The 12,019-nt window shown below is 43.3% G+C and overlaps 1 protein-coding gene across 1 annotated transcript in view; it reads right to left on the bottom strand.

Moving 5' to 3' along the window:
• The window catches only part of LOC124721723 (glutamate receptor ionotropic, kainate 2-like), a 541,952-nt gene that overhangs the window by 32,672 nt on the left and 497,261 nt on the right, over positions 1-12,019 (bottom strand). The window contains exon 16 of the mRNA XM_047246817.1: positions 7,342-7,457. Within this exon, the coding sequence (XP_047102773.1) occupies positions 7,342-7,457 (116 nt within the window). The remainder of the gene's footprint in view (positions 1-7,341; positions 7,458-12,019) is intronic.

Here is a 12,019-nt window from a genome sequence, read left to right on the forward strand (position 1 = left end):
CACTACACTAACTCAGTAAAGATTTTATCACACTCAACAGCTGTCCATTCCACATAATTCAAATATTATTTTAGATGAAAAGAAGAAGAATGAGAAGACTCCAAGTTCACAAGAAACAACAGCAGTAGTGGCAGAACCAACATTTGAAGTGTCAGAAACAGCATCACCATCAACAAAAACAACACAACAACAACAACAGAAATGGCAGTATTAAGTACATTAGCAGCAGCACCAATTACAGCAGCAAGCAATTCACCACAGCCCAATGTACAGGTATGTCCCGAGAAGTGTAGGAAACCTGTCCTCAAGGATTTTTGGTATCTCACCAGGACACGGGAACAAATATGACAGTACAAAACATAAATAAAACTTTAACCAGTTCTCACCCTAGTCACCTGAAAATTTTAAGTCTAAATATTCAGTGCCTTAGAAGTAAATCAGTAGAACTTGAGGTAGCAATGAATGGTGCAAACATTGACTGTATGTGTATCATGGAGCACTGGTGCAGTACTTTTGAATTATGTATCATTAATATTCATCCCTATAAGTTGGCAAGTCAGTATTGTAGAAAAAAATGCCAAAAACAGAGGTGTATGTATCTTTACTAAATCAAGTATCAGATACAAAAGAATGTGTGAAGCTGAATTATTGAGAGTGGAAAATTGTTTTGAAGTAGCAGCCATACAGTTCTATGAAATACAGGGAAAAGCCGTAGTAATAGCAATATACATACCACCTAATGGGGACAGAGACATATTCATTAATAAATTAGAAACACTGCTTAGCACTCTTTTGACTGAAAGAGCCACTGTATTTGTCTGTAAGGATTTCAACATAAATCTAATGAATAAATGTAGGCTGAAAATCTATTCCTAAATCTATTATGTAGTTTCAATCTATTTCCACACATACAGGAACCCACAAGAATAACATATCATACAAAAAGTCTTATAGATAATATATTTTCAAATGTACAGTCCACAGAAGTAGAGGTAACAAATGCTGATTTGGGATTATCAGACCACAATACTCTTGTCCTCAAAATTCCTTCAAGGCACTGCAAGAGAAAAAAGTGTTCTTCACGTATAAAAGAAATTTGTCCACTGAAAACTGTGTGGAATTTACAAATATCCTAACTAGTGAGTCTTGGGCAGAAGTTCTGTTTCTAACAAATACAAATGATGCATATAACACTTTTTCTTCAATTTTCATGGGATATTTTGAAATGTGCTTTCCAAAGAAGCTGTCAAGAAACACTTCCCAGGCTTCGTCCCGAGCGCCTCTCCGACCTTAAAAATCAGATTTCTGAACTACTAAGCTCCGGCGTCATTGAACCCTCTGCCAGTAGCTGGTCTATGCCCATACATATGACACCCAAGAAAGACGGGTTCTGGCGCGTGTGTGGAGACTACCGTCGACTAAATGCATGAACAATTATGGACACCTACCCCATACCCAACATTGCCGACTTTACCAGTTCCCTCGCAGGTGCGACCATATTCTCTGTCATTGATTGCAAACGGGCCTACCACCAGATCCCCATGGCACCTGAAGACATCAAGAAGACAGCAATCACTACCCCAATCGGTTTATTTCAGTTTCGATTCATGCCCTTCGGTCTGAAAAATGCAACCCAGATCTGGCAATGCTTCATCAACGAAGTGCTATTTGACCTAAAATTCTGCTTTGCATATGTTGATGACATTCTTGTCTTCAGCTCCTTCGTCGAGGACAACATTCGACATGTGCAAACTGTTATGGACACTCTCATGGCAGCAAGCATCGAGACCAACCAGGACAAATTGCAGCTACATCAACCCGCTGCACTTTTCTTGGTTTTCGGGTCTCTGCCGATGCCCTTTCACTGCCTCCTGAGAAAGTACAAACAATACTAAACCTTCGTCATTCAAAGAGCTCTGGCGCTTTCTGGGGATGGTTAATTATTATCGCCATCATCTACCTTGGTCTGTGGAGATTCAGGCTCCACTGAAGGACACCTTGGCTGTCACGAACACTTCTGGATCTCGGAGCGTTCCATGGACCCCTGCTATGACTGACTCTTTCACTGCCCTCAAAAATCTTCTTGCCGAGGCCTGCACCATCACGCATCCTCATCCCAATGTGCAGCTTTACATCACCACTGATGCGAGTGATACTGTCATTGGCGCTGTCTTTAGCCAGACAATCGATGGTCAGACTTTGCCTCTGCAGTTTTTCTCTCGCAAGCTCACCAATGCACAACAGAAATATTCCGTGTTTGACAGGGAGTTGCTCGTCGTCTACGAAGCGATCAAGTATTCTAAGACTGACATTGAGGGATGCTCTTTCTATGTTTTAACAGACCACAAACCCCTGGCTGTGGCCATTACAAACCCACCAGCTGACCTGCCTCCTCGCCGCTTCAGATACATGAACTTCATATCTCAGTTCACCACCGATGTCAGACACATAAAGGGTGCTGACAATATAGTTGCTGATTTCCTTTCATGAGTTGACGCCGTTCATTCGCTGTTAGATCTCTCTGAACTGCCTAACCTACAACCCGCTGACGAGGAAACACAAAACCTGATTTCAGACTCTACCCCTTCACTATACTTCGTCCGCACCACCTTCCCTGGCATTTCTGGTGAGATCTGGTGCGATGACTGTACGGGCACTTTATGCCCCTTCATCCCAACCACACTCCATTGAGCTGTCTTCAACGCATTGTGTAATTTAGCCCACCCTGGTGTTTGTGCATCTGCCCACCTCGTAGCGGAGCGCTTTGTGTGGAGAAATGTCAACGAGGACTGCCAGCAATGGGCACGCTCCTGCGTCACGTGCCAACGCTGCAAAGTACACAAGCATACTTCACCCCCCTCAGTGCCTTTTCGATCCATCCTGAGAGTTTCCAGCATATTCATATTGACATTGTCGGCCCTCTCCCCCCCTCTAACGGCTTTCGTTATGTTCTCTCGTCTATCGACCGAACAACTCGCTGGGTCGAGGCTGTCCCCTTCCCCAATATTACGTCAAAAACTGTTGCTTGAGTCCAGGGTATCGCGTTTCGGATGTCCAGCTATCATCACAACTGACCAGGGCAGACAATTGAGTCGCCCCTGTTCAACAAGATTTGTAGCATTTGCGGCATCCGGCGCATCCATACCACAGCATATCACCCGCAAATTAACGGCCTAGTCGAGCGCTGGCACCGCACTTTCAAGGTGGCTCTTCGATGCCACGACTCTCTATGGATGGAGGCCCTTCCCCTTGTGCTACTCGGCATTCATGTGATCTATAAGGAAGAGCTCAAAGGTTCAATAGCCGAGTCATATACGGCCAGAACATTGTTCTCATTGGCGAACTTGTGAGCCCTTCCACTTCTCTCCCTCAGTCTGACTTACCTTCCTTCATGGACCATGTCAGATGCCACTTCATCAACCTCCATATCCATCGGCCTGCTAGCCATTCCCACCCTAAGGTTCACGTCCCGAAATCTCTGGACAATTGTGAAAACGTCATGCTCCAAGATGACACTGTCCGTGCTCCCCTCCAACCTCCATATACCAGCCCATACCGAGTTCTCCAGTGCTCAGCCAACACCTATGACATCCAGATGAAAGATTCAGCTGTTACAGTCTCTCTCAACAGACTTAAGCCTGCTCGTGTCAAGCCCTCTTCTAACCCCCTTCAGGCCCGATGCTCCGACCACTCCTTCCACGTCAGAATCACACACTCGGTCGAGTGACTTCCAGCTCCAATCATCGAGCTCTCCTCTGACCTCGCCCTCTACTCCGGTCTCACGCACTCCGTCGAGTGACAACATGCTCCCCATGTCGATCTTACCTATGATCACGCCCTTGCTGCCAGGTCCTTCGCTGGTCCCTTTGACCTCCCCTTCGTCGCCTGCCTCGTCCAGTCGAGGTTTCTCACGCCCCCCCCCCCCCCCATCTTGAACGTGCCCTCACTCGAGGTGTTTGTGCCTGTCCCCCCAGACATAATCCACGAAATCTCAATAGTACTACGTGATGATACACTGTTCGTCGTGTGTTTCTCTTCATCCAGTGCTCATGACACAACCTCCGCCATCCCCTGCCACTTGGTGAAATGTGTTCCCCTCTTGCCCAATGTCGACCTAGACATGCTTCGTGTGTTTGCCATGCCCACAGGAGACATCATCGTCGTCGCTCCGCTCCACCCACAAACCACCGGCCTACCTGTCACCGCAGGACCAGCACGCCCAGTACGATGCCTGGTTTGCTTCAACCACTTCCAGGTTCGGTGCCCGAACCTTCCTTCACGACATCTACCCACACACCTCCCTGATGACGCTGTCGAGCTGACCATGGTCCGTCTCCCGCGGACCATCCCTGCCGACACCATAGTCACCCCCCCCCACCCCCTCCCCTCCGGCCTCTCAAGAGTATTCCGTACTGCAAGGGGGGGGGGGGGGCGCCAATGAGGTCGACACCAGCATCGATCTGAGTATCGTCTTTGAACTGAGCTAAGATTACCTTTGTGCAGTTCTGTCATGTCAGTTCTTTGTAAGCCTTGCTTGTGTAAAGAGGTGAATAAATGAACTACTGTTAAAATGGTGTCGTTTGGTGTAACCAACCTAAACTTCCACCTCAGCATTATGACATTGTGCCATAGTAGCCATTCCTGTAGAAGTTTCTTTACAGAGTGCTTGGTCAATTATTCTTATAAACTTTGTCCAAAGTTCCTGTACATCCTCCTGCCAAGAGCAAAAGGTTTTGAGTTCCTCTTTGAGATATGACACCACTGCCACTTTATGCAGTTTACTGAAAATGTAAATTTATCTTCTATATATATATATATATATATATATATATATATATATATATATATATATATATATATCCTTCCCTCTTTCCTGATGAGGCAACAATTTGTTGCGAAAGCTTGAATTTTGTGTGTATGTTTGTGTTTGTTTGTGTGTCTATCGACCTGCCAGCGTTTTTGTTCGGTAAGTCACCTCATCTTTGTATTTATATATAAATTTATCTTCTTATTTAACTGACATTTGTACAATGATAATTTCTGTTGCTTTAACTGTCTTGTGGCCACTGATGTCAGTTTCAATGTGCAAGTCAGGCCTACTTGTAACCATTAGATCTAATATTTTTTCCTCATGAGTGGGCTTCTGAAATATCTGTTCTAGGAAATATTCAGAGAAGGTATTTTGTATTGTTTTGCAGTATATTTTTTCATGCCCTAGGCAATATTCAGAAAAGGTGTTTTGTATTGTTTCACAGTATATCTTGTCATGCCCAAATTAAAAAATTGTTATCACTGCAAACAATTACTTGATGATTAAAGGCTTCTCCAATGAAGACAGTATGCTAGGGAAATATATATACTACTGAGCTCAGATTTTCTGAGAAATGTTTGGTTTCATCTGTGGAAGAGTCTTCTGATCAACAGTAGGCCCAATTATAAGATTGTGCCCATCCTTGATATTGAGTACTGCCCAATTTTGCATGCAGTTTCAGTCTCAGTGGAGTTCAGTATCTTGTCTTCTACAATGAATACACCACCTCCAATTCCCATTAGCACAACTTACTGATGCACATTTAGATTTACCACAGAAATCTCACTGCTGTCAGTACCAGGCTCTAGCCAAGCTTTTGTACCTATTAGTGAGCTGCATCACTAATTAGGAATGTCTCAGACTCTGGCATTTTGATGTAAATTCTTCAGCAGTTGATCACTAGTATTTTAACAGATTACTTTGTGAGAATTAATTTCTTTGGATCTTATACTGATATTTTGGAGTATATTACAGGTATCACTAACTAGACTGGATGGAGAATCGCCTAATGCTTTTATGTATATATCCTTTAAAAACATTTAGGTACCCCACACAGCAAACTACCTGGGTGTCAGCATTTGATATGTAATGCCACACAAATATACGAAATCATAGCTTAACATGTCACAGAATCTTTTAAGGCTTCCCATTGACTAAGTATCAGGGAGCCATGTCCACTTCTGTGGACAATGCTGCAGATTATGAAAGCCACTTAAATTCTGTGAACAAGTCTGGTCTTCTCCACCTTCTCTGTTAGTCACTAGACACATTCAAGAATGATCTTGGAGTCCAGATGGCAGGCATGGTTGGTTCTAGCATGCATCACAATCTGCAGTTGGTTGCATCCTGTTCCTTTAATGGCTGGTATAACAACCTCTTCAAAATACTGAATAAGGACTTTAGGCATACAGACATAATGCATAATGTGATACATCCCACCATTTGGTACCATTTCTCTAAGATGTAACACTGAAACACTGTGTTCCAAGTAAGAATAATTAGTTAAAAATGAATCCCCAATGCAAATTAAATGGCTAAAAATTGAATGCAAATGTGTCCCACAACACTATGAAATGGAATCTTGACATTTATAGGTACATTTATGACCTACCAACTGCTTAACTGGACAGGCTACATACATTTGTTTTGTTGATAACGACATTGCAATATCTATAAACTGAGAGTTATATGAATTCAGGTGATATCTGATAGAATGGAGACCAAGAGCAGTTTTCAGTTTTGTTCTACTGATCCACTCAGCTTGAATCAGAAGAAGATTGAAAAATTCATATTTCATATAATAAGAACATTTAAGGAGAAGTAAATTAATTTATGGAGTTTCTTTGTAATGTCTGTTAGTAGTAAATTACATAATTCATAAACATTTTAAGAACTGCAATAAAAATATTTAGAGTGAATGAAATACTTCCACTTTTGGGCCCACAAAACACAGTAAATCAACAGAAAATTGATAATTACTTATTAATCAGCTTTAGTAGTGTTAATCAAAACATTCATAATTACCAGAACCATGAAATATATGATCATTAAAAGTTCAGAATCAAAACATACTGTATTGCTACTACAAAAATTTAAAGATATCTTTTAGAAAAAGTAATAACATTATTGATTTTGCTATACTACAAAATATTGGAAATTTGACTCTTCACCAGTTCAAAAGAAAAGCTGTGCAAATCATTTTGTTGCAAAGTATATCTGAGGTGGAGCTCCCAAATGTTACAAGTGTCAATAACATGCTCATCATGTTCTGGTTTTCTGTATGAACATCCAACTATTCTAGGATGACTTTTATATGCATGTGCACAGATATCATTTTGAAATGTCTAATGTCAAAGTTGTATTCTTAATACTTTTACTGGTTTGAATTAATATTCACTCATCCCATCCAAGTGTTGTATGTGCTCCTGTCCTTTTTTTTTTCTTATTGCAAACAACATGACACAATTTTCAAGCCTATAATGGAAAGTAAACTGCAGATACAGACACTGACTATGATTTAATTAACTCACCACACACTGGCCACCACCCCTTTCTTCTTTCCACCATTTGTTTTTTAAAGCTTGTAGGCGTCCTGTTTCTTGCAGTTTTAACACTGCAGTGCTAAGCGAATTGCGATATGTCATATCTGAAATAGGTAAGTCAGTTTATGTTTCCCACTGGCTTTTTATGAGCGATAACATAAATACACCTACTTTTAGTCAATAGAATTTTGTATGTAATTTCTGAAGAAACATAAGGAAGAGGAAAAATCAATAACTAGAGAACAATGTGCTATACAAAATTGGTGAAAAGTCTGACAAAAGTGAAACAATATTTTTCCTTTTATATGGAGAAATTCAGATATCATAATCACAATACTTACAGTACTGTTCTAACTTTAACATATTACAGATGTTTCCTAAAGAATAAATTGAACTGGGCAAAATTTGAGCTATATATGCAAATAATTCATGGTTTTATTAAGCTTTCAGTATGGGGCTGCAAAATCTCAAATGGGCTCTATGACTATTTTGGTCAGATTTAAGACAGCATTAAACTGAAACTAATAGTAATCAAAGGAAATATTTTTATCAGAATCACAACTTTTACTCACCACACTGAAGCTGAGCCATCCTCAATTTTTGTGCTACACGGTGTTAAATTTGAGGGAAATCAATCAACACAATTTTTCAATTATTTTGTGACTGTAGTAACTTTTGAACAAGCAAGGTATATTGAGTGTCCTATAGTAGTTCACAGAGAAATATCTTGTCATCAATACTATAGAACTGCAGTGGTTATTTGAAGTTATCAATATGTTAATAGGCCTCAAAAATTTTTACATCAAGTTTGTGAATTGATGTTGCGCTGATAAAATGAGTGAGGTGGCACAGTGGTTAGCACACTGGACTTTCATTCAGGAGGACAATGGTTCAAATCTGTGCCTAGCTGTCCTGATTTAAGTTTCCCATGATTTCCTAAAATTCCTTCAGGGATGTGCTGAGGTGATTCCTTTGAAAGGACATGACCAATTTCTTTTCACACCCTTTCCTAATCCGAGCTTGTGCTTCATCTCTAATGACCTAGCTGTTGACAGGACATTAAACACTAATCTCCTCCCTCCCCTCCCCATCCTCATTTTGATAAATATTATCATCCCTCTTTTTATTTGCTCTTCATAAGGAAGAATAGCTACTTTTGTACTAGAAAATGTATAGTTTATTTTAAAAAATATACTTGGGATTAGGTTTAAAAACTGAGCTTCAAAATACCAGTGTCAAAAATTCACAAAACAATTTCAATACATGCATTTTGTATAAAAAACGTAAAAAGTTTTTATAGTACTGACATCATTTAATCTAACTATGAAGTACAGTTTTTGAAAAAAAAAAATACTTCTACATACAACAGACCACTTAAAAATACCTTTTGTAACACATACATTTCTATCTGAACTTCCAATGGAATGCAGTTTTTTTGGGAAATGCTTCTTCAGAATTTAATTTTGATAGTACCATGAATTTATTGAAGATTTTGTTGACATTTGTTTCTGCATTAAATCTGTTATGCTGTTCATGTTGTAAGTGAGCTGCAATTTCAAACAGATTTGGTTTTGAGAAGACCTTTTTGTATGAATTCAACTTTTCTGGCTTTTCTATTGAAATATCTACTTCTAATAACTGACAAAGATGATCTGGTGGGAGTAAATTTTGAACAGGTATATGACACTTTCTTCTATAGATACCTACTTCTGCATGGTCTATCAAGAAGGAAATCTGGTTGGACAGTTAATAAGTGAAGATATGCCATAGCTGGACAACATATTGAAGTAGGTATTACTGACAATATTTCACTTCATCACTACAGATAAGTATTCTAGTTTTTGGACTAGATACCTTTCCTAGACTCTGATTCAGTTTTGAGAAAAATATGTCAATAGCCCCACTAGGAGATAGGTTCATACAAAATACAAATAATTTTTTGATATACGAGGTCTGTTCAAAAACTTCCGGTACATTCCTAATTTTGCACCAATGGTGTGTTGGAGTGAGATGTGGTTGGCATCCCTACACACATCTGTGTTTAATGTGTAACTGTTGGATGTTTCATTGTTGTATGTCTGTTAGTTATTGTTCAGTGGTGTATTAAGTAGAATGTTGTGCCACACAGTTTGTGGATTTCAAGATGGGAGAGTTAGAGGAACAACAGGTTTGCATTAAATTTTGCATGAAACTCAGGAAAACGTTTACAGAGACACACCAAATGATTCAGGAAGCCTACAGTGATGAATGCTTAAGCTGTACTTACTATTACAAATGGTTCACACGGTTTAAAAATGACCAGATGGACGTTACAGATGATGCTCGTTGAGGATGCTGTTATTACCTTTAATCACTACTAACGTGCGTGGAGATACAAAAGTAGAAACACTAGCGGGTTACATGTTACTAACTCCGTATCTGTCATTCGACTGCCGGGCCGTGACATGCGGCCGGCGCCGTTCATAACCAGGTGGCGCTCCCGCGCTTGGCCGAGCTGCGGAGCGCCTCTATCGCCGTGTTCGCGTACTAACGTAGCGGCACTTTTGAATGTCGTGGCACTGTCACAACACTTTTCCCCCCTTGAAAAAAAAACGCTCACTTTCGTCGAGACACGGACAGTGCGGAGACATCCATGGCCTCTTGGGAGGTCCCGAGAAGATCCCGCGGAGAAACACGAGAATATGGTCGAAAATGTCCAGGACGGAAGCTGGCGCGTGGAACGTGCCTCCTGGACGAGATGATGGGTGAAAACTCCGGAGCAGCATCCATAGGTGTCGTGGACCTGGGGGTGTGCTCCAGCGAGATGGGTCCCGGAGAAGGCGCCGTCGCGACTGGGGCCGGTTCCGGCATACTCGGAAGCGGTAGCGACGGCGGCGGCAGCAACACGCCCGGAAGAGCGGCAGCAGCGACAGGACTGGCTTCTCGGGCTGGTGGAGACGAAAAAAGGGGCGGTGGTACCGGCGTGGCCACCACTCGTGGGCGCATCTGGTCGTAATGGCGAACAACCATGCCGTCGTCCGTACATATTTCACAAAGCCGGCGGCCGCGAAGAGCCTGGACCACCCCTGGAATCTATTTAGGGCGAGATCCATACCCCCGTGCCCACACGTCGGCGCCCACCTGGTATTTTCCCGCACTAGGGGACACAGTACAAGGCCTGACAGGGTGAAGCAGATGCAGTAGGGTGCGCGGTTGGCGGCCATGCAAGAGTTCAGCAGGGCTGCGATCAACCAGAGGCGTGAAGCGATAAGAACTCAGAAATTGCAACAGAGCGTCATCTGTGGAAAAATCACTAAGGAATTTTTTCATTTGGCTTTTGAAAGTGCGGACAAGGCGCTCGACCTCCCCATTCGATTGCGGATGGAAGGGCGGTGCTGTAACATGATGAATCCCTTGTCCAGTACAAAAATCACGGAAGGCCTGCGAAGAGAACTGAGGGCCATTGTCCGTGACAATCGTGGATGGAAGACCTTCTAGCGCAAAGATTTTTGACAAAGCCAGCGTCGTCGCCGCAGTGGTGGGCGACGGACAGCGAACAACAAACGGAAACTTCGAGAAGGCGTCAATCAACAGTAGCCAATAAGTGCCGAGGAAGGGGCCGGCAAAGTCAGCGTGCACCCGTTCCCACGGCTGCGCCGGATCAGGCCACGGAGAGGGCAGAGTACGAGGCGCAGCCAGTTGTTGAACACACTGATCACACGCAGCGACCATGTGGGCGATGTCCGAATCGATACCGGGCCAATAAACGTGCCTGCGGGCCAGGGACTTAGTCCGAGAAATCCCCCAATGGCCCCCATGCAATAGTTTGAGAACAGCTTTGCGAAGAGAGGCGGGCACCACAACCCGTGGAGATGCGCCATCCGTGGCCAGAAGAACAACACCCTCACAAACAGACAGACGAAGGCGCAAGGTATGGTAGTTGCGAAGGGGATCCGACGCCCGGCCCTTGGTCCTGTCCGGCCAACCACGCTGAACAAAACTGATCACCTGACGCAGGACCGGATCCCGCGCAGTAGCCGACGCGACCTGCGAACCTGTAAGTGGAAAACCCTCGACCGCACGACGTTCTTCCTCATCAATGTGGAAACAGAGGAGTTCATCGCGATCGAAAACCAGGTCGGGGCCCATCGGCAAACGCGACAACGCGTCAGCGTTGGCGTGCTGGGCCATGGGGCGATAGTGAATCTCATAGTGAAAACGAGACAAGTATAAGGCCCAACGTTGCAGGCGGTGAGCTGCCTTATCCGGAAGCGACGCCGAGGGGCTGAACAGAGAGACCAGCGGCTTGTGGTCGGTGATGAGGTGAAACTTAGAACCATACAAAAAAACGCTGAACTTTTTCAGAGCATAAATGATAGCGAGCGCCTCCTTTTCTATTTGAGAGTAACGCCGTTGGGCATCGTTGAGGGTCTTGGAAGCGTAGGCGATGGGTCGTTCCGACCCATCCTCATACCGATGGGCGAGAACAGCCCCTAGGCCATACTGTGATGCGTCAGTCGCCAGAACCAAGTGCTGACCCGGACGGAATGTGGCAAGACAAGGCGCCGACAGCAAATGAGCCTTCAGGCGGACAAAAGCCTGCTCACACTCGGCGGTCCAACAGAAAGGAACGTTTTTGCGTAACAGCTGATGCAGAGGATGAGCCACCGCCGCTGCGGAGGGAATG

Source organism: Schistocerca piceifrons, chromosome X (genome assembly GCF_021461385.2).
Source record: "Schistocerca piceifrons isolate TAMUIC-IGC-003096 chromosome X, iqSchPice1.1, whole genome shotgun sequence".
NCBI classification, from domain to species: Eukaryota; Metazoa; Arthropoda; class Insecta; order Orthoptera; family Acrididae; genus Schistocerca; species Schistocerca piceifrons.